At 38.7% G+C, this 25,496-nt stretch overlaps 1 protein-coding gene across 4 annotated transcripts in view; it reads left to right on the plus strand.

The window, feature by feature from the left end:
- The window catches only part of LOC113407214 (zinc finger protein 644-like), an 81,336-nt gene extending 62,983 nt beyond the window's left edge, over nucleotides 1–18,353 (plus strand). For 2 of the 4 annotated variants that reach the window (XM_026655405.1, XM_026655407.1), the window contains exons 3-6: nucleotides 554–3,597; nucleotides 3,802–4,407; nucleotides 17,079–17,181; nucleotides 17,788–18,353. In XM_026655405.1, coding sequence (XP_026511190.1) covers nucleotides 585–3,597; nucleotides 3,802–4,407; nucleotides 17,079–17,181; nucleotides 17,788–17,980 — 3,915 coding nt within the window. In that variant the 5' untranslated portion in view covers nucleotides 554–584 and the 3' untranslated portion in view covers nucleotides 17,981–18,353. Of the gene's footprint in view, nucleotides 1–553; nucleotides 3,598–3,801; nucleotides 4,408–17,078; nucleotides 17,182–17,787 lie in introns of those variants that run through there. The other 2 variants (XM_026655408.1, XM_026655409.1) reach the window with 2 other exon arrangements.
- The last annotated feature ends 7,143 nt before the right edge of the window (nucleotides 18,354–25,496 follow it).

Genomic DNA, 25,496 nt, shown 5'->3' on the forward strand with positions numbered 1-25,496 from the left:
ATTACTTCCAGTTTCCACTATATTTTCCCTTTTAAACAAATACAAACTGTAGGACATTAGAAGGGGGAAATGGTGTTAAGGCTGCAAGATCAGGTTGTAAGCACTTTTGGAAATTCCACAAGTTAAGGTTACTGTCTGCCCATTGCAAATACATAGGAAATACTATTTCTTTTCCTTGCAAAATGTTAATGTTAAGGTATATCATAAAGTATACAGGCTGTGTAATGTGGCTAAGTTAATATTGTTATCTCAAACTTAACTTTTTGAACTTTCAGTTTGTTTTTAATGCTTTATCTTGCAACCTTAACGTTGCACAAATTAGGGGAAGAGGTGCATTGGATTCACTTTATTTTTCAAGTTAATATAGAAAACAGTCTGCCCTGAATCTCCTAAATGAAAAGACTGAATTGTTTTAACACAGTCAAAATGATTTTTCAGCTTTAAACAGCCAATCATAATACAGTACATTGCTGCAGAAATAACATCAATTTAAAACTGCTTTTATCAGCTATTTCTGTGCATGTCTAACTACTGTATTTTTTTTTATTTTTAGTATAAATGTGCTTAATAGACAGACCAGCAATATGGATGATTCAAAGATAAATACTGAGATTACTGGTGCTAAAGAAGGACTCCTAGATGACAGCAATTTCATCTCCGAGGGAAAAAGTGGCATTCCTAAACCACAAGAGAGTGAAACATCATTTCAGAAAAACAATATATTGACTCTGCCGGAAGAGCTGTCAAGGGACAGATCCGAAAAAGCCTTAAGTGGAGGCCAGAAGTCTCTATTTATACATACTGGTGCTCCTACTGTTTCTACCGAAAACTTTATCTTGCCTAAAGGAACTGCTGTTAATGGACCAGTTTCACACTCCACCTTAACTAAAACTTCCATTATGAATAAAGGTAATGTTTCATTAACCACTGGACAACCTGTGGGTCATACAGATTCCTGCTCAACTTTGCCAGCGGTACATGATCTCCAGCTGCCTGCAAAGAGTACAATACAGAAATCAAGTCAACACCAAGTGTTATTTTTGTTACCTGATGTAGCACAGGCTAAGAACCTGACTCATTCCATTAAAAATCTACCTACCTCTGCTTCAGTTGGTTGTGATATACAGAAATCAATAGGAAATAGTGTGAAATCAGATAGCACTTTAATAAGCCAAGTAGAAGTGTGTGAGGATAGCAAAAGTTTACTAGTAGACGATGATTGTGTCAATACATTAACAGGAATTTCCTCAGGTACAGGTGGTTTCAGATCAGGAAATGATACAAACTGGGATCCACAAAAAGAGTTTATACAGTTTCTTATGACAAATGAAGAAACAATAGAGAAGTCTCCAGTTCACTGTAAAGTAGGTCTAGAGAAAAAGAGAAAAAGAAAAATGGATGTTAGCAAGATAACACGTTATACGGAGGACTGTTTTAATGATACAGATTATATTCCCAGTAAATCAAAATTACTAAATGTTGACTATTTAGAGCAGAGTGAGGATCTAGAAGTAGTAGAACCACAGAAATATGCATTAACAAAAGTGAAGCCTGAATCAACAGATGAGGAGTTAGAAGCTGTTGATGCTATCCAACAATTGATTTATAGTCCTACTAACAAATGTGCAGAAGATACTTCTCCAGTTCACACTAGCACTTTTCTTTCTAGTACTTTAAAAAACAAATGTGAACAGAATGATTCAGAATCACCATCTACTTTTAGTACTGATGAGCCATCATTTTATCCTTGTACAAAGTGCAATGTGAATTTTAGGGAGAAGAAACACCTGCATAGGCATATGATGTATCATTTGGATGGGAACAGTCACTTCCGTCATCTCAATGTTCCAAGGCCCTATGCATGTAGGGAATGTGGACGGACATTCCGAGATCGTAATTCACTTCTTAAGCACATGATAATTCACCAGGAAAGAAGGCAGAAACTGATGGAAGAAATCCGGGAGTTAAAAGAACTTCAGGATGAGGGTAGAAGTGCACGATTACAGTGTCCACAATGTGTATTTGGTACCAATTGTCCCAAAACATTTGTGCAACACGCTAAAACCCATGAAAAGGATAAAAGATATTACTGTTGTGAAGAATGCAATTTCATGGCTGTGACAGAAAATGAACTGGAATGCCATAGAGGGATTGCTCATGGAGCAGTAGTGAAGTGTTCAATTATCAGTAGTGATATGTCCCAGAGAAAAACACAGAAAAAGACTTCAGTGAAAGATCCATATATAGGCTCATCAAAAAAGTCAACCACATATATGTGCAAAATGTGTCCATTTACTACATCAGCCAGAAGCATTTTAAAAAAACACATGGAATACTTGCATCCAACATCGTGCATTGATCCATTTGGTAGCCATCTTAGATTAGAAAAAAGGAAAAGTAGCATAATTGAAGAACCTTTAGATTTTGGTAGCAGAACTAAACAATTGATCAAACAATCATCTACATTTCCAAAGAATTCTGTTCTAAAGCAAGATGTAAAAAGATCGTTTGGCTCAGCTTCACAATCCAGTAACTTTGCGAAACTTCACAAGAGACCCCGCAGGATACAGAAGGCTCGGAAAAGCGTTTCACAGTCAGCTGTAAGTGTGTGCAATCAAAACTCTACAAACAAGACTATTTTGATTAAAAATAGCATTGACCAAAAACCTAAATATTTCCATCAAGCAGCAAAACAAAAAGCTAGTGTCAAAACAAGCAGTAATTATTTATATAGGCACAAATATGAAAACTACAGGATGATTAAAAAATCTAGTGATCCTTATCCTTTACATTTTAAAAAGGAAGAGTCCAGCTCTGTTAGTTCTTTACATTTATTTTCATCATCAAATAATCCCCATAATAATTGTTTTATGATGGATTCTCATAATCTTGATTCCAAAAGCCCAGAAGGCTATAAAGACCGTAGGCGTGTAGCTGTAAAAAGAGTGGTTAAAGAGTCTAAGAGGGAAGGCTCTGTTACAGGAGATGATTTGGATTGCTATCCAGATTTTCTACATAAAATGACTGTTGTTGTTTTACAGAAACTTAACTCTGCTGAAAAAAAAGACAGCTATGAAACGGAGGATGAAAGTTCATGGGATAATGTTGAACTATGTGATTACACTGCACAGTCTATGGAGGATGAATCTTACAGTGATATTAATCAGGATCATGTAAACCTATTCCCTTTATTCAAAGGTAAAATGGAGGATCAAGAAGCTGGTGATAAATCCTCTCTTCATTATGAGCAGAATGATGGTTTTTATTTTGAGTATTATGAAGATGCAGAGAGTAGTAACTTTCTGCATGAATTACATGATCCTCAAAATTTAGAAAACGTAGGAACAGCATTGCCAAAGCATAACTCAGTTTTCCATTGGACTGATTTATCACTTGAGAAGAAGTCCTGTCCATACTGTCCAGCAACATTTGAAACAGGAGTTGGATTGTCTAATCATGTCCGTGGGCATCTTCACAGAGCTGGATTAAGCTATGAAGCCCGCCATGTTGTTTCACCGGAGCAGATAGCGACAAGTGACAAAATGCAGCATTTCAAAAGAACTGGAACAGGAACCCCTGTTAAACGAGTTAGAAAAGGTACGATTTTTTAATTTGGGTGTGCAGTGGGGGGTAGAGGAGGATATAATGGTCTGTTAATCATAAAAGAGGATGAATTATGTTTTCTTTCCTTTAAAAAAGGTGTTTTTTTGTACTCATGATTAAAAGTTTATAGTGTTAAGTACAGTTAAGTTGTTCAAAAATGTTTGGAAAAATTGATAAATCATTATTTTTTCTTTTTAGCTATTGAGAAATCTGAAACTTCTTCTGAACACACATGCCAGCTCTGTGGAGGTTGGTTTGATACGAAAATTGGATTGTCTAATCATGTGCGAGGACACCTGAAAAGGCTTGGCAAAACCAAGTGGGATGCACACAAGTCTCCAATCTGCGTTCTAAATGAGATGATGCAAAATGAAGAAAAATATGAAAAAATCCTAAAGGCATTGAACAGTCGCCGTATTATTCCCAGACCATTTGTCGCTCAGAAACTTGCTTCAAATGATGACTTTTTATCTCAAAATGTTATACCTCTTGAAGCATACCGTAATGGCCTAAAGACTGAAGATATTTCAGTGTCTGCATCCGAGGAAGAAGGTCTGAGTTTCCTAAATGAATGTGATGAAACAAAAACAGTACTACGTGATGAAAAAAAAAATCAGTCACTTACACTGATAGAACTTCTGAAAAATAAAAGGTTAGGAGAAGAAAGGAATCTTGATATCTCTCCTCAAAAGATCCATAATCAGACTGCAAGGAAGAGGTTTGTTCAGAAATGTGTTCTTCCATTAAATGAAGACAGTCCATTGATGTATCAGCCGCAAAGAATGGACTTGACTATGCAGTCAGGTAAGAGGCTGTTTATAGCTGTCTAACTATGCTTCCAAAGAGTTCTTTCATTTATTAGAAAAGGTATTGCAGTGTAGAATATTTTTCCTAGAACGCAGTTCATTTAACTCTTGTTTCCTTTACAAAGTACTGAGTGGGGAAAGAGAGTGCAATAAACTTCTAGTGTAACTTGCCCAACATTAGTGAATTTTCTTGCACAAAAAATAGTTCTTTTTCGGCATGTGGTTGGGGTGTGATTTAAAAGGAGCCAGAAAATAAGCAAAAGGTTAGACAAAAGTACAACCTTTGATAGCAAAATATGCTGCTCCTCAACAAAAATAGTTGAAGTAGCTGAGTGCAACCCTTAGACCTCCCAGAGAGTAATCTAACTTGTGCAGAAGCAGCATTTACCCAAGCTGACAGAACTATTCTCAATGTTACAAAGGCATAATATTTCAAAACTATGAACAACTATTGAATAATTTCAACATTTTAGGCAAACATGCTTCTTCAGCATAAATTAATGCATGTTTGTTGTATAATTGTGGCTGATGTGGGAAACTGCTGTTCTCCTTTTAGCCCTGTCTACCCTGGGAGAAGAACTGTGCTAGTTACAGCTCTGTTTGAACACAGTGGTTGCCAGCAGGGTTCTAACGCACAATCCCTGACTGTTGCGGGCAAAGATTTTTTTTTTCCATGAGAACTGTGCTAATAAAACAATTCTGTAATTTTTGACTACTTGCTAGATAGTCTCTAGCCCCGTTTTAGAACGATGTTCTTAACGCAGCTCTTGCAATAAAATCTGTTTCCATTGGTTAGGGAAACTCTACTAGTATCCTTTGATAACACCTTTGTGTAAACAGAATTTATAGCTAGTATGTTTCTGCTCCTAGTTTGGACACCGCTTTCTGGTACTGCAATATCCTAGATACTGAAGTATAGGTTCTTATTTTATTCCCTTAACAGTTTTTTATTTTGCTGGTTCTCTTGCCAATATTCCAGTGCAGTATAGCATATCTGGCAGTGCTCAATGCTTGTTCACCTGAATGTTTGCCTTTTTAAAAAATAACTTGCCTGTGCAGTAAAATCTGTCTTAAGTGACCACACAATTGTCTGACAAAAATCAGTTTCTTAACAAAGGTGACTTTCTAATTTGGCCTAACAAAGGTGGAACAGAATTATATTCAGTACATTTGGATATTTTTGGTAGTCCCTTCAAACAGGATGTTGCCTAATAAGGGAATTGTCTCTTCGACAGATTTCACTATATTTAGAAAAACATACTGAAGTATAGCTTGCCAAATTTAATACATTTACTTCTGAATGTTAGATGGTATCTATTTGGCTGTACTGAAAAATTAAGTGAAAATGAATATACACTTGCATAATACTAATAGTTATAAACAAAGACCTAAAGCTAGCTGTGGCTAAGATAATAGAATTTGACAACTAACTCACTACGACTGTTGAGTTAAAAAGAAAAGAAAATCTCTGTAACCATAAATTGCTTATCATGTAAAAATTAAGTTATTCCAAATATCTTTAATACAATTTAAATTTAAAAAATTGTCTACCAACCAGGTATTCTCGTTCTGTAATTTGCCTGAAAAGCAGTCTTTCTTCTGTGGATTATAGGATTCTTTCTATCCTGCAAACAGAAGTTTTCCAACATAATAGCTCTAGACATTTTTAAACTAACATATTTTAAGTTTTCTATAATATTAGTTGACATCATTGACCAAGATAATGTATTTTTGACAAAGGGAAGGGAAGCACTTTGATGTGGTATCACAGTAAATTTGAGAAGAAACCAATTATAATGGTTTCTTTGTCTGGTAAGTGAGGAGTTTAGTATTGTTTCACTATGTTTTCTTTCCTGTGATAAATAAGATGTTAGTTTGTTGATCATTTATTTAGCACAAAGATTTTAGCAAAAAACTTCAAATCATTAACTTTCATTATTGATTGCGCATCCAAAGTAATGAACATAAAATGCACTGAATAAAATGTTTTGTCTAACAGCTGTTCAGTGGTGTGTTTTACCACCTTTTCTCCCAGCCTTCATCAGCAGCCTAATTTAGTAGTGAGCCTTTTACAGTCTTGTGGGTAAAACACTTTAATTACCACTTCGTCAACTAGACTTTTTAATTCTCTTTATTGGGAATGTTGCAGGCTTTGAAACTTCTCAACAGAATTGTGCTATTCAAATCACAGGATTGTATTTTGGGGTTAGGAAATGATCTGCATACTGTGGAGATTTGCAGGAAAGTGATAATAGGTGTTAAATCCAGAGAAGCTTGGGGGTTCAAGGTTTACCCCCCTTTTCTTTCAAAATAACATGGTTTGGCTCTAAACACTACATGCAAAACTAATAATGGTTAATTTGGATCCTTCTAATATACTAAACGATTGCATCAATGCAGTGAATATATTTTAAACATCTTTATTACAGAAAACTTTTTACAACGCTTTGAGAATTTCATTTTTTGAAGAGAGAACTGGATTATAGTTTTCTTTTGAATGATAGGTATGCCTGTGAAGCTTAGAACGTGTGTGCATTGCAATACGACGTTTACAAGTGCTGTTAGTCTGTCCAACCACTTACGCGCTTATGCACGAAAGAAGAGTGCTGGACTTTTGACTGGGACAGGTATGTTTTGTTACAGATGTAAAAGCAAGTTTGTGTATGATGCATTTTCCTCATCAGACTGCACAAACTTATATGTTAATCCAAATGAATTTTGACGCTTTCTCTGGTAAACAAGTTGAATTAAGAGATTGAACTTCAGCAACTTGTAAACATATAGGTGTTGCTGTTGTCCATTTTTCATGTTTGTTTTTCATTCTTACTCACTCATTTTGGTCCAGCATTTCAGGTATGTAAACAAAGCTGCAAGCTGAGCAACTTTCATTCTTCACCCCAAAATCAAAATAGCTATTTGTTTTTTATGAAAGGGATATAACAGCTTTAAAAAATCATGCCTGTCCAAACACTTTTTACCTACTTACTATTACAAATAGCCCTTAAGAGTACTACAGTTGAAACAGATGAGCGAAAAATAACGAATTTTTCAGTCTATGCATCTGACAGCACTTTGTGTATAGTCAGTTTCACGGTATTCTCTGTTCATGTTGGTGGTTCACAAAGCAAAAATAATTTAGTAGTGGTACTATGAGGTGAATGTAGTACTGTCCTGACAATACTTTTAACTCATTCATATTACAATAAACTAGATTTCAGGTTGGTGTCCCTTACCATTTTATGTTGTGATCTGGAATAATATCCAAGGGCCTGATTCTGCAGCTGGCTCTCTGCAGGCAACCCCTTGTGGCCACATGAAGTATCACTGAAGTCAGCAGCAGGGGAAGATATCAAGGAAATCGGGAGTGGAGAGCCTGAAATAGAAATACTAGGTAACTGGGGAAGGCAGCTGTCTGTCACTCCATAAAGAAGAAACAAGCACAGGGAAAAGTAAACTTTGGTAAAAGTAGTGTTCCATTTTCTTAGCCATAGATCTTGCTAGTTATATGAAGTACAAGTCATATGTAAAGCAGGGATGTCAAACTTTCTATGAAGAGGGCCAAGATATGTTTTTAATTCTAGTCTGTAGGCAGAGTCTATGAAGGTTGGGTTGTGTGCTACCCTTGATTCACAGTGGATCTCCCACTGATAACAATGGGAGGTTTGAACAAAGACTACATGATAGAATCTGGCCCTTACATAATACACCGCTACCTCGATATAACGCGACCCGATATAACATGAATTCGGATATAGTGCGGTAAAGCAGTGCTCCGGGGGGGCAGGGCTGCGCACTCCGGTGGATCAAAGCAAGTTCAATATAGCGCGGTTTCACGTATAACGCGGTAAGATTTTTTGGCTCCCGAGGACAGCGTTATATCGAGGTAGAGGTGTAATTAATTTTGTTGTTAAGGTTACTGTTTGCAGTGTCACTCAGTGGGGAAAAGATGATGCACAGGGCTTTGTTACCATCGCTGCTGTTTTTGAGGTTTTGGACTCTTTGCTAGTGCTTTTATTCAGTTTATGCACACAGTTATGATAATTGTGCAAGATAGGTGCACAATTGCATATGTAAGTTATTGGAAATTATTGCTTTTAAAATATTTTCATTAGACTTAAAAGTTAACAGAGGAGGCACTGTGACCTAGTGTATAGAGCACGGGTCTGCGGCTCAGGAGACCTAAATTTGGTAACACTGAGCAGGTCATTCTGTGCCTCAGTTTCCCAATCTATAAAACAGAGATGATACTAACTTAATAAAGTCCTTTGAGATTACTTATGAAAAGTGCTATATAAAAGCTAGGTGGTATTAGTCTTATTATTTATTATATAACACACCTCTGAGATTTAGGGCAGTTCATGTTTTTTAGAGCAGTTTCAGGCTGTCTGCAAACTTACAGTGATAATTCTGTATGAGTAGTTCTTCATTTATATTTGCCCATTTGGAAGTTTTTCTTCTCATCTGGAAGAGCTAGAAACTTAATTTTTAACTGCAGAATTTGAATCTGGTCACAGAGAGGAGATAAATACATTAAACCAGCTAGAGGAAATCCATGGGTTGGGTGTCTCAAAAATGATGTATAGGAAGATTAAATTATGTTAGAATTCATTTATCCCCAGTAACTGATACTAGAATGCTACTAGTTTTCACTAGTGACTGGGAGACCCTTTGCAAATTACTGAGTTTTGTCAATTGGCAAGCAAATAAACAAAGCAAGGATAATGGATCACAAAATGTACTTTGAAAATTGTGGTTTTAATTATTTGATAATTCATAGTGTACCAGTAAATCTACTACACTGTTGTACATTGTGTAGGATGAGGTCTTAGTGATGTAATACCACACTACAAGCACTGTGCTCTATTTTTCTGAGAAGTGAGAAGAGATGGCTCTGTGTGAGTGCAGGTATTACTGAGCATCTCCTATATTGGGAAGATCCCAGTTCTTCTTGTCTTGTTAGATGAAGATGACTGTGTTTTAGAGAAATTATTATATGGGGTCTTCAGCCCTGAAATTCATTGACCTCAGCTTCTAAACTGTATAGAGGCATTGAGTATCTAGTAATTTTTCCTATTTAAAAAAAGCCCTGAACTTACTCTTTTACTTCCTTACATCTTTGTAAAGAAATATTAGTCAGAGAAATTCTTTATTAGTTCGGTACTTGTCCCAGGTCCTTGCTCTAATTACATAATTGTATGCATACATGATTGCTGTAATTCTTATGTGATGTGGCAATTATTATGGGAACTGTTTATACTTTGCTATTCAATAAAAGAAATAGAGTCATCTTTGCAAGTCATTGAAGCGGAAATGAAAGCTTTCCCAGGGCTGCATTAGCTTAAGTACCCTTCTTTTAGGCAATTAATGTTTTTCCCACTACATTGACTATGCGTATTTTCAATATTAACTATTACAACATCACTTTTCTAGTAGATTCCATGCTGTTTCACAACCAGTAACTTACAGGGTACGTAACCAAATTTTGCATGCTGAGAAAATACAGGAGTCTTATGCCGCCACATGTTATGATTTAACAAGAAAAAAATGAAATATAGCTGCCAATATTTGAAAAATAGTTCAAGGAACAAATCTTCAAGCAAGGCCAAGATTTGTTAGATCATTGGCTAGGCTAAGTTTAGTGTGTAATTGCAAACTTAATTTATGCAATATGGGTCCACTGTTCACTGTAATTATATGCATAAATGACCTAGGTGCATTTGTTTGCCCAGTTACCCAATTTGCTTGTGAAATTCCACATCTAACTTTGGAAGTCTGGGTTCCAGAAGTTAGTGCAAGTTTTCAGGCTGTACAACACAGGTTTGCACGATTGGTTTAATCCCCCATGCCCAACAGATGCTAGTTTTCTTCCTCCTACCTATTTTGGTGAAAGGGTTAGTGGACTACTGTCCACTTCTGATGTTTTGCAGAGCAGCTGAGAGGTTTTCTCTTTCACCCTGTCACTTTAAGGACAGACCTCTTCACCATCTTCAAAATACATCTTTCTCCACTTGGTTTTTCCTTATTAAGATCTTGTATTCCAGAGTCCCCCATTTCTCTCTCCTTGACCTCCCCAACTTTCTCTTTGTCCCCTAAGATTCTTTGATCTCTCTTGCACCCTGGCATCTCCACCTTTCTTTTGGCTTTACCGTCCTACCCTTCCTTTGGCTCCCCTGAAAATAACGTATGCTTTCCTCTGCTACTGCTTCCTGCTGTGCTGCTGCAGTGAGGCACATAACAAGGGAAGTGGCCTTGGAGCTAGGAGGAGGAGCAAGAAATATAGCCTGGAAGTCTTTATTCTGCAGTCTTACATCCATAATTGATCAAGCAGTACTTAAGAAAATGTATTAATATCTTCAGGAATACACAATAAAGTTCCCTGGCATAAAAATTACTGTAGATAAAAATATTTTGTTGTATAGTTAAACCCTACAAATTTGCCCTAATGACTGGGAGAGACATCGCAAATGATTTGAATGTGGCCAATTAGCAAGTAAGCAAACAAATACAATTAAATGATAACATATATCACTTAATTGTAGTGTTGCCTGTGTTTAGTGTACTAGTAAATGTTCTGTAGCAAAAATAATGAAGTCCTAGTAAGAACAGACCATGCTTCAGCACTTGAAGTAAAGAGTGTTCCCATTTTGGGGACTGTGGATTAGTAGAAAGCACAAATTTAAGTCGTTGTGTAGTTGCACACTTATTTCACAGCCTGAGAATTTCATTGGACCTAAAGATGTGCAACAAAGAACCACTAGTTACAATTTCCAACATAATCCATGCTGCGGCCCACTCATATTGGGCATACATTTTAATTTGCCCCCTCCATGAGACTGGGGTCTTTCCTGCCATGCTGACACTGTGCTGTGGAATTGAGTATATGCAGCCTGTTTACCTAATGTGTGTATGCTTTTTTAAATAGTGTGTTCTCAACGGAACTTGAGCTCCTCCAAGTGATCTTTCCAAAGATTTTCAGTTATCTTCTATTTTAAATTGGTTGTTCCTCTACTCTGCCATGCTGAATCAGAGCTTTTGATGAGCAGTGAATCCAGTCAGTCACACACAGCTTTCAGAAGCAGCAACTAAGCAGACAGCGGGTAGTCAAAGTTGAAGGGAAAAGCCTTCTTTCAGAGAGACTTTTGTACTGAATATAGTGCTCATGAAAGGTGGTAGTTGACAGCTGTGGAGACTGATACCCTCGATCCACAACATGGGCATAGGTAGTGGCAGTCGGAGCTTCCATACACTTTGACAATGTGCCTCACCCTAATCTTAAGGAATTTCCATGAGGCTGGTTGGGGTTCCGTTTTCTTGATCTCTTTGCTGAGTGTTAGTGAGCCTGCTGTTTGTGGGAGTTTTACTTTGTCATGTGGAAACTGTCCACTAGGAACTAGGATTGAAACCACCAGACAGATGTTGTTAAATAACCAGTTTTGGTCATAACATGGGCTGGGTTGGAACAGGTGACCTAGGGGTGAGACTGTGTTATTCTTAAGTTGGTGCTGCTTGTTTTAGTATCCTATCAGTACAGTATGTGAGCATCAAAAGTGTTTGTGCACACATGGCTTTAATTTAAGTGAGTTTACTACTCCTGAGTTTTAGCAATTTGATGACAGTTTTGCAGTTACTCATATACCAGTCTGTTTGGTGAATGAATCATCTGAATGTTGATCAGAAGCATCAGTCAAATTTTACCAAAAGTTTTGGTCTTACCTTCTCTCCTACAGTGACCCGAAAGCACATTCATGCTGGTTTGTGCCTTTAAAAGTAAAGAAATGTACTCAGAAAGTCAAAAACCACAAGAAATGGGGACAAATGTGTTGTGTGGAATGCTACTTCAGCTCTTGGCCAGTTTTAACATTTGAATTGCTTGCAAATTTGTTTTCTGAGTCTATTGTTACTATTGCTTCATGTGGACTGATCCTTGTGTTCCAACCGTAGTCCTGTTACCCTATGTGAGAGGGGCTGGAAGTCTTCGCTGAGTTCTTCAGTCCTGTGTTTTACAGTTCTGTCTAGAGCCTGTGTACTAGACACAGCAGAAAATTACTTCCCCATTCTCTCCTTCCTTCCCTCTACACTCTGTAAAATCCCTGTCTGGCTATTGCAACGCCACCTCTCTTGGTGCATTATGCCAGACTCCATTTTCCTGTGTTAGGGCCCAATTAAGTGTGGGATGGTCAGGGAGGTTTATTTCTCAGAAGATTGCACATCCATGTCCTAGAATTGCTAGCCTTCAGGAACCCTTTGTTAGAAAAGCTAGGGTTAGGACACAAGTGATGGTATAGCCTCCCTGAAACACTGGCGTATTGCCCGAGTGAGAAGAGTCCAATTTTTTGATGGGGATGAGGGGAATCTAGCCTTGAAGTCTGTCTGTATCCAGAGAAATCCGATCTAAGAGACTCTGAGCCACAAAGCATTTATCTCACAAGAGTGACATCCTTCTGGTTTTTGGAGCCTGCTACACATATAGGGCTGCCACTTTGTAGACCTTTTTCACGTTCTTTAATGTCATTGATTTTGTAACTGCTAACTGACCTCAGAAGGATCTCACATCAATGCCTTGGCAATCTAATGGAGCTGTGGTCTCTGTTTCCTCCAATTTTCCTCTATGGTGTGTTCTGCAAAATCCACGGAGGCAAAGCCATTGTTGTAGAATCATTTCCACCTGGCCAGATGGATCTCCTTTTATGCTACTAGTTCTCCACTGGCACACTGGCATCCAGGCTTCAGGTACCCTGTCTCCTCTCTCAGAGAGAAGGATGGCCATACATTTCAGTACCTTCCAGGCAAAATGCAAATCCCGCTTTTTTGAGCAAGATATCCATCAGTAATACTAGATTTAAAAGGGGGAAAAATACAAAATGAATTAAGCCCAGTTCCTCCTGACTGGGAGGAGAGATTATATCTCTGTGCAGGTGATTATATCTCTTGTGGAAGGTGCTCAGATGCTGCATTTATGAGGGTTACATAAAAACCTATGTGTATATAGATGAGGCTGAAAAGGATCTTTGATACCTATGAGAGGACACAAAGTGATTAAAATTAGTACCTTGTACTTAGAGCACCTTTCACTTGAGGATCTCAATACTCCTTAGCGGAGCAGTGAGGATGAACATCCCAACTAGTTTTAAATTTGTGAATGGGATTACATAATGGGGTTGCCTGCAATAGCCAAGGACTGTACTTAATGACCCACAAGGTCCCTTCCAGTCCTATGATCCTCCCCAAAGATAAGGTGCCAGTGGTGTGGGAAAGGCCAATTTAATGGTTTCTACTCCTGTGTAATTCATACTTTCCTAAAACTTGGAAGATATGGTCTTCTCTCCATTATAGAAAATGGAACATGTTCTTTGTATGTTGCCATAAAGCATTAGGGCCAATTCCTGTTCCCCTGATCACATCCTTCACTTTCTCCAAGAGGGTCTTGACAAAGTCCTTGCTGTCAGCACCTTTTGTGTCCAGATCCCTTCGCTCGCTGCTGTCAAAGAGAACACCATTGGGCCTCATCTGCTAATAGAAGGCTTCCTTCAGCTTTGTGTAAATAAGCCTATCTGGATACCTGTTTTGGACTCATTTGGAGTCTGAATTTAGTTCTCTCCTACCTTCAAGACTCGGAAGTGTCAGTGAGTTTTCTATTGGCTTTTTAGTCATTTTTCTAGATAATATTGTTTCCAGAAAAGGATCAGCAAGTTGGCAGCTGTCTCTGTATCTCCTCTCCCTTACTCTCTTTCCACAACAATAAGATGATAGAGGGAGAGGGAACATCTTGGTACTCAGTCAGGAGTTAGTTTCTGTGGCAGCCTCTGTACACTATGGCCTTGAGGTTCTATCTGGAAAGAATTAGAGGAACAGAAATCTTTAAATAGTTATTCTATTGGACAGAATCAGGGATGAAGACAAGGCCTCTAAAAATAAGTTTGGCCCACTGGATTAAAACCTCTAGATCAAGTGTTCATCTAAAGGGATCCCCTGCTCCCCAGAATATTCACCCACGGTAGAAAAAAACTGCAAAGGTGTTTTTAAGAGCTCTCTCTTTTCTCTTAATTGGTATAAATGCGTAAGCAGAGGAGGCGTTGAGTGTTGAGAGCAATTGTCTTTGTGTCATTATCCTCATGTTAGAGTAGACAGATCCTTGACTGGTATATCAGAGAACGCAAACATTAGGATTTTACATCTTAATGTTTCTGCACCTGAGAAACACCAGCGCAAAACAGGGATTCTCAAACTTTGTCACAATGAGCTTCCCTAAGCTTAGAGAGAGAAAAAATTGCACCTCCCAGCCCCCCATTGTTTACAGTGACAACACAAAACTGAAAATCCTATACTTTGCAAGAATACAAATAATAATGTAGCAGTGTATGATCAATATAGTTAAAATAAGGGTCTGAGTATCAAAAGTACTAATTTTATTGCATAAATTATTTTTCATGCTATCTCACAGTTGTGTTCCAAAAAATACAAACTGTAGCAACTAAAATAAAACTGCACAAACATTTTAGGAAATCATAACACCATTGACTGTGTGACACCGCCCCAGCTGTCCTGGGCTTACAGGCAGGGAATAGGGCCCCCCATTTAGTGCAGATGGCCCGGCAGGTGGGGGCGGGGCAGGTCAGAGCATGGCAGTCAGAGGTTCGCCAGCACTTTGAGTTCCGCATAGGTCTGGTGCAGCAGGAAGTCCATCAGGGTACTAAGCTGGTAGCCGGGACTGAGCTGGGCTGCTGCTGGCCAGGACCAGCTGGTTACTGTCTAGCTGTACTGGTGCCATAGGGGAGGTGGTGTGTCAGGCTGAGCGGGAATCATGCAGGGTTCATGGCTCCCCACTGCCACAGGGACCCCCATGGTGGCTTCTCCCTGTCGCAAGCAGCCAAGCTCCAGCACCAGGGATGGAGAGGAAGGCAGTGCCAATAGCTTCTGCAGAGCTAAGAGCCGGCTTTGCATAAGGGCTGCTGCCATGATAGGGGCACCAGCTGGAAATGAACAGCTGCAGCAGCTGAGGAAAGAGAATCCTTCTGCTAAGCCCAATTCATCCAGCCCTGCAGCCCAGGGATGAACAGCAGCTCAGTAGCAAATGGAAGGGATATTGCAGGGCAGGGCTGAGACAGGAGTGGAGGGGAGCCCCACGTATGTGGCTGGGCTGGGTGGAAGGGGATGGAAGGGAGCCCCTGGGATATTGCGGGGTACTTCAGCCAAAGAGGAGAACCCCAGGAGATGGAGGAGCCCCAGCTGAACTGGTGAGCAGAGCACAGGGGGAAGATGGCAGGGATGGGAGGCCTTGTGTTACTGGAGAAAAGATGGGGAATCAGGAGAATCCCTGTGCTGCTGTAGGGAGAGATAAGTTGGGGGCTGGAGCAGGGGAGCCCCTGCAAGCTGCTTCCCCCACAGACCCCTGGCTGGCCCCTGTCCCAGCACTTTTTTGTCCTCTGGACAGAGCTCTGGCTCCTTCTGCCCTGCCCCCAGGCAGGACAGAGCTCTGGGTCTACTCTGGGAGCACTTAACCGCTGGCCAAAAGGCAGGTAACTGGTGCCTGTGCCTCATTGTTTGAGAACCTCTGGTCTAGAGTGACCCTCCCTGGTGCTGCTGATGCCCTTTCCATTATTGTTACTTTGATAGTTCTATGTCATTAGTGTTTCGTGTTCATGTTTAGGAATAGGTAAAGTTTCCACATGCCTCCAGACTCTCCCTCGAGTTTAGCTTCATGGTAAGTGTAAATCATTACACAATGTAAAGTACAGTTTAAAGTTATTTCCCAACCATGGCTGATGTAGAGTTTTTCCCTGCAAGGCCTCTGTTGCAAACTTCAATTTCCTCTGCCCCTAGAGGGCTCAGCCCCTCTTAATCCTAAATCCACATGCTAGTATGCTTCAGCAGTAATTGCGCTGTACTTTCATGCATAGTTCAAACACCTGATAAGACAGTGATTCAGCAAGTGGCTCTGCATCTCTATGCATTGTCATAAAGTCTGTCAACCTATTACAAGAGGTTCATAATCACTGTTTTCTTATTATTCCTTTTAACCATCGAATAGACAAATGGTAAGAAAGCTTCAGCTAAGAGTCCCAGAGACAGGACAGGACCAAAACTTTTGCTTCTGTTTGGCGCTTGTATGATGTGAGCAGATGATTGTGCATTCCTCACTGTTGTAGCAGATGTAGACAAGACTTCCTTGCAGATAGTTCTCATTCATGTTTTGGATTTAAATCAAATTAGCTTGAATGCGTCAACATTTTGAAGCTGTAACTGTATTTTTATGACATAATTTGAACTATAGTTATCAACAGATCTTCTAAGACCGAAAAAGTTTTAAGAATGAAAGGGAATTTCAAACTGTCATTGGGTAATTCCACAATAACAGTTACTAGTGCTTGCTGGAACTAAAATGTATCTAGCTTAATGATTGTCCGATGGTTTTTAGAGGAGAACAAACACTATGATAAACAAAGATAGGAAAAGACTATCTTTGCTTCTTTGTGAATCATTCTTTAGAGTTTGAAAGGTAATTGAAAGTTTTGGAATTTAGATTGTAATTTAACATGGCACAGTAAGAGAAAATAAATGAGTTTTTCAGCATGGTTATAAATGAAGGTTTGTTGAATATTTCTATTTGGTTTAGGACTAACTTTTAATTGTTCACTTTTATATATGGAAAATGTTCTCCTTCCTTCTTAGCCTTAGATTGTAAGCAAAAAAAGTCAAGATCAAGATCTGGAAGCAAGAAAAAAATGCTGCCATTACCTCATAGTGCTGATGAAGTTTACATACTCCGATGCAGGTATATGCAGGATTTTTATAATTGGTTAACTGAAATTACAGAATCTGGGGTTGTTTTTTTTTAAAAAGAGGTTATATATTGTTGCTTTTACATAAGAATATTCAGAAGTATATATTGTAACTGCATTTGATTTAAAAAGTCAATATTGAGCAAAACAAACAACTAAGTTTAATATTACAGTAACCTAAACAAAAAAGAACCTGAAACAGTCTTACATTTTGGAATAGATTTTTTTCCCCTCTCCTGGCTGAAAATGTGTTTTCCATATTTCATATTTGGGCAGTGTTCTTCCCCTGCACAAAACAAACAAAAGCCTATTAATGGAAATGGGCCATTAACTATAGCATTACAAATGTGAAGGTATAATTTGTAGTATAAACTTCAATCTTGTGTTTATATCTTCATAGTCATTTGAAACAATTATCAAGTATTGTTGAATTAACCATGAAACCATTAGGGTTTTCATCTAAAAAATATATTAAAATGAGCTTTTAGGAGAAAAGTTTACTTTCTGTATAATTCTTAATCCTTAGCAATGTCTGCTGACCTGTACTTTGTTTAATGCTAATATATCTTCTTGATGGAGTGATTTTAAAATTTGCACAGGTTTTGTGGTCTGGTCTTTCGAGGACCATTGTCTGTTCAGGAAGACTGGATAAAGCACTTGCAGAGACACATCGTCAATGCAAATCTTCCACGGACTGGGGCTGGCATGGTTGAGGTCACATCGCTACTTAAAAAGCCTGCTTCAATTACTGAAACTTCGTTTTCTTTACTGATGGCAGAAGCAGCATCATAGAACAAGGAAACCTTTTAAATTTGAATTGGATGTAAATTTGAAATACTTTGTCATTTTTTAAAAAATATTGCTACACTAAATTATGTTTATAAATCCTAAAGCCAGAGAAGTAGGGAAAGTGAATTACAGTAACATCAAAACAAATTGAGTACTTAACAGTTACAGTAAGTAGTCTTTATATTTTATATAGGGTGGCAGATGTGTTTTTAAGGTTTACTATGTTTTTGTCAGTTACTGTGTTCACTATCAATACAAGATCATTACATGTAAGCAGCCATTTTTAAATTGTTGCACATGGGTACTTATAGACAGATTTTATTAAAAACAAACCATGCCCTCTGCAGTGTTACCAGAATCAAGGCTCTGTTTATTCAAAAAAACAAACACACACAAACCCCACTTGCATAGTAAAATAAGATATTATATTTTGTTTGTATGTATGTAGTGTTTTGTATAATACCAAGAACCGCTAATACAACTTACTCAACTTAGGGCATTAAATATCATGTACTTCATAGTTCAAGAGACTGTTTCATTCAAATAGGGCAATTAGTACTATTCTATCTAGGTGTGTAAGTGTTTTTTTAAAATCATGAGGCTTTTTTGTACTAAAAAGTGGAGGGAAACTTGTTTAAACAAATATTTCTAAGAGAAATATGTACATAGTACTGGAAATTATTTGTGGTAAGGAAGTATTCTTTACTTCAGTTGCATTTCTCACTGACAATAAAGTGGTGCATCCATGCTACCTCCTACTTTGTCAACAAAGATGTTATTTACCCTTTACATTTTTGTATCATAGTAGATTCAAATCTAACTTTCTTTATTGCAAAGCATTTTTTTTGTTAAAGTTTGTTTCCTTATGATGTTTTACTTAAAGTCTGACTTGCTTACAGAACAGTTTGCCTCTCTACTACTTTATTTAACACTGTAGAAATGTACTAATGAGAACTGCTCACTACACGGTTTAGGACTAGACTTTTCATTTATAATTCTGTTTAAATTTTTTTGATCATTTTAACAAATTTGAACACATTGAAATGTTTCTACATATGAAGAGAATGTTTACAATTTAAATTTTAGAACTTGTTTTGGATGTGATTCTATGTATGAAAACTGTGTAACACTATGCTCATGCTAAGGACCTACTTACGGAATTACTGAAATAAATGTGCTGTGAGGATGGACAATATGGTGCAGGTGTCTTGGTCATGATAAATTGTGTTTGTTCATTTAAATTGTCATCAAAACGTGATTTAATTTTTTAATCAGTAAATCAGATTCCTCTACAAATCAGTTTTGTATGCAAGTAACATTTCATTTTATTCATGTAGGGTAACTAAAACTGTAGTTAAATCAAGAATATGCATTGATATTTTCTTTATATGTAAATAAAGTTAAAAGCAGTTAAAACAAGGAGTATTTTGGTAGAGTATATACATACCTCACTGCCAGTGAAATTGCTTTCCTATGGTATATCTCCTTACCAGAAAAATCTCTAAATAAAAAGGTTTAAACAAAATCTAAATGTCTATAATGTGAAGCATTTCTTATTTGTGTTATGTATGAAATAACAGTTCATGAGAAGTTGATTTGTCTTGCTTGAGATTAGAATCTCCTCATTAGTGATCCAGAGTAGAATACATTTACTCACAACATAATATGATCTGTTCACAGATGCATTACATTTGATTGGTGTAAATGTCAGGATGATGGGTTTTTTTTATAAAGTTGAAATAATCTCCATACTAGGACTTGCTAATATCTTGCAAAAGAAGCTCTCTATATGTCTAGGCTAATGTCATTAGAGAGGTATTGTGAGGTATTCTTAGTGCAGGGGTTCTCAAACTGGGGGTCGGGACCCCTCAGGGGGTCACAAGGTTATTACATAGGGGGTTGCGAGCTGTCAACCTCCACCCCAAATCCCGCTTTGCCTCCAGCATTTATAATGGTGTTAAATATATTAAAAAGTGTTTTTAATTTATAAGGGGGGGTCGCACTCAGAGGCTTCCTATGTGAAAGGAGTCACCAGTCAAAAAGTTTGAGAGCCACTGTCTTAGTGTAACTCCCTGTGGATAACTTGAAGCTTTAACATGTCCATTATATTGTTACCTTTCTGAATCAAAAATATACCTCAAAATATTCAAAGGGTTTTTGGCTGTGGGGAAAATTTTAAAAATAGGATAACTGAAATATGTCGATGTATAGTACAAAAACACCCTACTATAATGTTGTAGGGCTTCTCTTGTTATTTAAAAAGAGTGCTGCCTCCTGATATTTTTAGGATGAGAGGAAAATCTCATAGCAATACTCCTGAGCATTTCCTTACATGTGGTTGGTTTGATATACTAAAACTGCATTTAATCTTGATTTTTTTTAATATCTGATCGTAAAACTGAGTGTCTGTTATCATTTAGGAACCGATCCTACATTGTGTAGCGCACAGGTGGACTGCTGTGCCCATGCAAAGCTCCATCTACATCAGTTGGGGTTTGCTTGAGTGCAGCAGTACACCCACACACTAGACAATGTGGGATCAGGGAACAGCCTTATTCTCTGTCTGCATAGGAGCTGCTTTAGTTGTGGATACTGAAAAATAAGTAGGTGTTTGCAAGCAACCTGTGGGATTTTGAGCTCTTGTGGTGGAAAACTTGCTTTGTAAGGTGAAGGTGGAGGATTAGAAAAAATATTCATAAGAAATGGATGTAAATTAGATAAGAACAATGAAATTACCTTGAAAGTTCAGAATGTTTTATTAGAATATTTGTTTATTCTTTTCACAAAAAGATGTTAAGCATATTCTGTGGCTGGTTAACTTATGAAAAATTCGGTGAAGCTACACTGATCATTATCTAACATTGCTAAATATGCTGATAGAGTAAAACCGTACCATGCACAATTTAGCAGTAGAAAATCTAACTAGGTTTTCAACAAGATAAATAACTTGAATTTTATTTAGTTCATTCAAACCAGGCAGTGTGTAATACCACTGAGTGAATCACTTTATGTAACATCTTCACTTTTAAAGTTAAGTTTGAAAAGCATATGGGTCTAGTCCTATAATCCTTGAATGAGGAGCTCTGCAACTTCCAGGATCAGACCCTTAAATTTTGAGAAAATGGTCTGTTTGTAATGGCTAGAATTTTGCGTAGTGTGAGCCAGAGCTGCACAATTCTTCAGATATACCCTCACTGCTAATCCAGATCTGTCTCAAAATGCGGCATCCTGCTGTGCTTGTCTTGGACTCCTACCAATATATTTTTTTTAAATATAGGCAAATCTTAGCACTCTGAATAGTTAAATTCATTGCCCTTGGGACCTACATTGGATTTGAAATGAATTATATAAAAGCGGCTTATTAAATTATCCTTAGGTCTTTTTCAAATAACCCTATTGACCCAAGATGTTAGGATTTCTCTACTCTCCAAGTGTAACTGTTGCTGGGAGTCTTGATCCCCATCAGTATTTGCTGTCAGATTCCATAAATCCCAATTTCCGGTACTATGGAGGTAATGAAAAATCTGATAGAACAGGTTTAGTTAAATCGCTCATCCTTTTTCATTTCACAGAGAAGTCTAAAATTTTCAAACTTGTGCACCTAATTCCATATTTAGGCATCTGAATAAGTGGTCTGACTTTCAGAAGTGCTTAGCATTCACAGCCCATTTAGCTCCCACTGACTTTAGTGCTTCCATTGACTCAGTAAGTTGCTCAGTATATCTCAGCCCACATTATGTAGGTTCCAGAATATGGATTTTCACACTTCGTGCTGGGCATCCAATTTGAAAAATTTGGTCTGGTGTTTGGCCTTTTCTTTTGTTTATAGCCATTACTGGTTATTGTACTTTAATATATTTATTGGTAACCAGCTGAGTTCCCATGCCTTGTCTCTCCGATGAGATCACCAGAAAGGGTGCCAATTGTGATGGATTGTTTTTGTGTTGCAGACACTTTTCCACTAGGAACTGAATGGAGATGACGACTGAATTAACATAAATCATTCTGACTAGTTTATACATGTTGCTTTGTGGCCAGTTCAAATGACCATGTTCTGCCTGAACTGATAAGGCTGATTTTATTTTTCAGTTAAAAGCGTTTATTAGATTTCTTAGGTAAAATGTATAATTCGTAGAAGAGGGATTACAGCTTTCCAAAAAGTTGGAAAGAACTGACAGGAAAAGCAAAGGGAGGGGTGATGCATAGGGTGTTTGGTGAAGTGCAAGACAGTTTTACAGTGGATCATTTTAGCATGGATGTCAAGCAATAAGGATGATTGGTCTGATTTTTCAGAGGCGCCACCTTTTAGATTTCATGGACTTCCATGGGAGTTACAGGTACTCAAAACCTCTGAAAATCAGGCCACACACATTTTCCAAAATGTTTCAGTCTTTTGTTAGCCACCCACCCTGCCAAATGACAAAATTCATAAGTCCAGTCCTCTAAGCATAGGGATGTTGAATCTTTGCATGTTTGCTGTGCTTAGGAGGCTTTAGGCAGAGTCTTCACTAGGGAGTTGAACCATTCGAATTGCACTCATGTAAGCACCAGTGGTACAGTGTGTCCACACTAGCCATGTTTCAGGCTAAAGACCGTTGCAGTTTTGCTCTGTCTCCTTATATTATGCTCTTCTACAGCAATGTAGTTGCACTGACCTCCCAATAACTATCCTAGTTTCTGGTACAGCTCTCGCAAGCTGTTGCTTCTGGCAGATTGTGGAAGGACTTCTAGAATATCCTGGGAAGCACAGGAGAATTACGGGAAAAGTCCAATTTTTGACAAGCCGTTAGGAGGCATCTGAGTGAGCTGCTGCAGAGTGGTGAAATGGTTCAGACAATACCTGCAGAGAGCTAGAGACACAAACACACATCAGGCACTTACTGCTGCTTGACACATGCATAGCTGTGTGTTTTAACTCTTGGATGAATTGCACCCGGTGAAGCACGACTGCAAGCTTGTGGGACAGAGTTGTTCTGGTGACTTGGGATGGCCAGCTCTACCTACAGAACCCTGGGATGAAAAAAGAAACTGTTCTGGAACTCTTATGCTAACCAGGGCCCAATACTACAGTGCTAAGCTTCTGTGGAAAAGAGTAGTCATCATCCTGTTGAATTTGGCCACCCCAGATTCATTACCAGTCATCTGGAGAGAGTCAGTCTGGAATCAGGAAGTCCATGGTAGTTGCTGTTCTGGTGAAAGTGTGCAAGACAAAACCTAGTGTATTGCAGGAGTGTGTGATCAAGCTGCTAATGTGCCTAAGTTTATCAAGGTATTTAAACAGTTGGGTTTTGTGAGTTGTTGATGGAAGAATCCATATATCCATTCTGTGTCCCACCATCTTCCCAAACAAGCTCAGGAATACACTTAACTGGAAGGGCTGCTTCTCCATGGTGGTGCAGGCCTTCTTGGATCTTTATGAAAAGTTCTTGAAGCCTTTGGAGCCTTGAAACATGCATAATTCCAGGATTTTCAAAATTTAGAACTTCAGAAGAGTGAGCAGTGTGGAATCCACCAAACTATTTTGACATTAATGGTGTTATCTTCCAAGGCTTGTTCATAGATTAAGCCTTTTCCTGAGTATGCAAACATATATAGAAGAAAATTCAGCTATACACTGAGCAGAATGGTGATGAATAGCAACTGTTTGCTCTTATGAATGGTTTTTGGAAACAGTAATTAGGGATTGGGATGAAATAAGGGCTATAGTTAACAGAACTCTCTACTAGACTGTAGTTTGTACCCCACTAGTCAGTGGACTGCTACTTGCACATTGGTTACATTCTAGAATTGTGCTTTATGCAGTTTTAAAGGTATTACCTAAACAGCTAGAAAGAATCTGCTTAGGAAAGTGTTTCATAGAAAGTCAGACTAATTTCATGTGATTTCAGGTGTATAAGCTCAGCATGCGATGTGGATGCCATTGCCTGGCACGTGGGCTAGCAGAGTCAATGTAATGGAAACATTTTGGCCATAGTGCCCAATATGTAACTTCTTGCAATAAAATGTTCCTATGTTTTGCCTTTTAACACTGCAGTTTGTGTGACTTCTTGAATTTTTTTCCCAACTGGTCCTTCTTTCCAAGTTCAGCCACCTGACTTGGTTCGGTGAGCTGCCATATATGCCAAACCAGGCCCTTCTGCTTCCACCTGGAACAATACTCTATGCAGCTAAAATGGGGGCCAAGAGAATTACAAGACCTACGAAATTCTGAGGGGCTTGAATTGTGGGAGCTAGGAAGGGTCTAGCCAGCTGTTACTTGTGCTACAGTGGTGCAGGTGGAGAATGGAGACTGGTGGAGCAGAGAGAGAGTGTGGACGCTTCTGCCCTGGTATGAGGCTATATCCATCCTTTCACAAATAATAATGGCACTATTCATAAGAATCTGGAGAACTTTTCCACTGAGCCTGCCAAATCCACCCTCATTGGTACCTTTATCATAAGGAGCTACCTATCTCCCGTAAAGGGTCCCAGATCCCCCAGATCCTCCATCACAGAACTGGCTTGCCCACTGGGTCACCAGTCACGTTTGGATCCTGAGTCCACCTCAAAAAGATCCTGTGATCCTAGCAGTATATCAGGTATCTCTCAGTGCATCTCCTTAGCCTCCTGATCCTCCCTGCTGGCAGTCCTGAGCCCTCACAACCACACCACAAAGTGATTCATTGTGGACTCACAGCACTTAAGGCTCACTGGGGGAGCAAATACCCAGGAGCCAATCAAGTTCATCATAAAATGAGCATGTTTTTCACTAACTGCTATTTTCTCTTGGCCTTGTTATATTGTAATGTAAGGCCCTTAATCCCCTGGCATTGGTTGCTAGTCTTGGTTATCCTAAACTCTGCCCCCACCCGGCCATAAAACAGAGTATTTCTAATTATGTTGCCTAGCTTACCTTGCATCTCCACCTCTCCCCAGACTTGAGACCAGGGCCTGCCAGCTGGCAGCCCATTTATGAGAAGGCTTCCTCTATGACATGCAGGTAATATTCAAGTGCTTGAAGCAGAAGATACTTGCAGTCTTAGTAGTTTGCATCTGCAGCCCATGTGTGTGCAACTTTGTACAGGTAAGTGGTGTCTGACCATCTTGACTTCTAGTCAGTGGAGCACAGAACCTAGACCAGACAGGCCACCAAAATGCTCTGGGATGGAAGAGGACTATTTGCACCATTTGAGGTGTTACAGCAGCAGACTGTGTCCACAGTGGCAGTGGAGACTGACACAGTGGTTAACCTGGCTGGAAACGTGTCCAATTCAAAAGATGTTTGGTATGGATACACATCACTGGGAGTGCTAGTATGGAGGCAAGGGTGCAGGTGTGCTAGGGAGACCCATACTCAGGGTCATGGTAAATTTCCCTAATATATACGACGTCACAGAAACAAGTATTCCTGGTAGTTATGAGATTGACCCACCTTGGAATTGCCCCTATATGAACAGCTTTGTTGTGAGTGAGACTTGAAGGGATAGCAAAATGCTAGACCCCCTCCCTTACACTTCCAAAAATGTTTGAACCAATCCCA

The sequence above is a fragment of the Terrapene carolina genome, unplaced genomic scaffold, assembly GCF_002925995.2.
Source record: "Terrapene carolina triunguis isolate 2854851 unplaced genomic scaffold, T_m_triunguis-2.0 Scaffold210, whole genome shotgun sequence".
NCBI classification, from domain to species: Eukaryota; Metazoa; Chordata; order Testudines; family Emydidae; genus Terrapene; species Terrapene triunguis.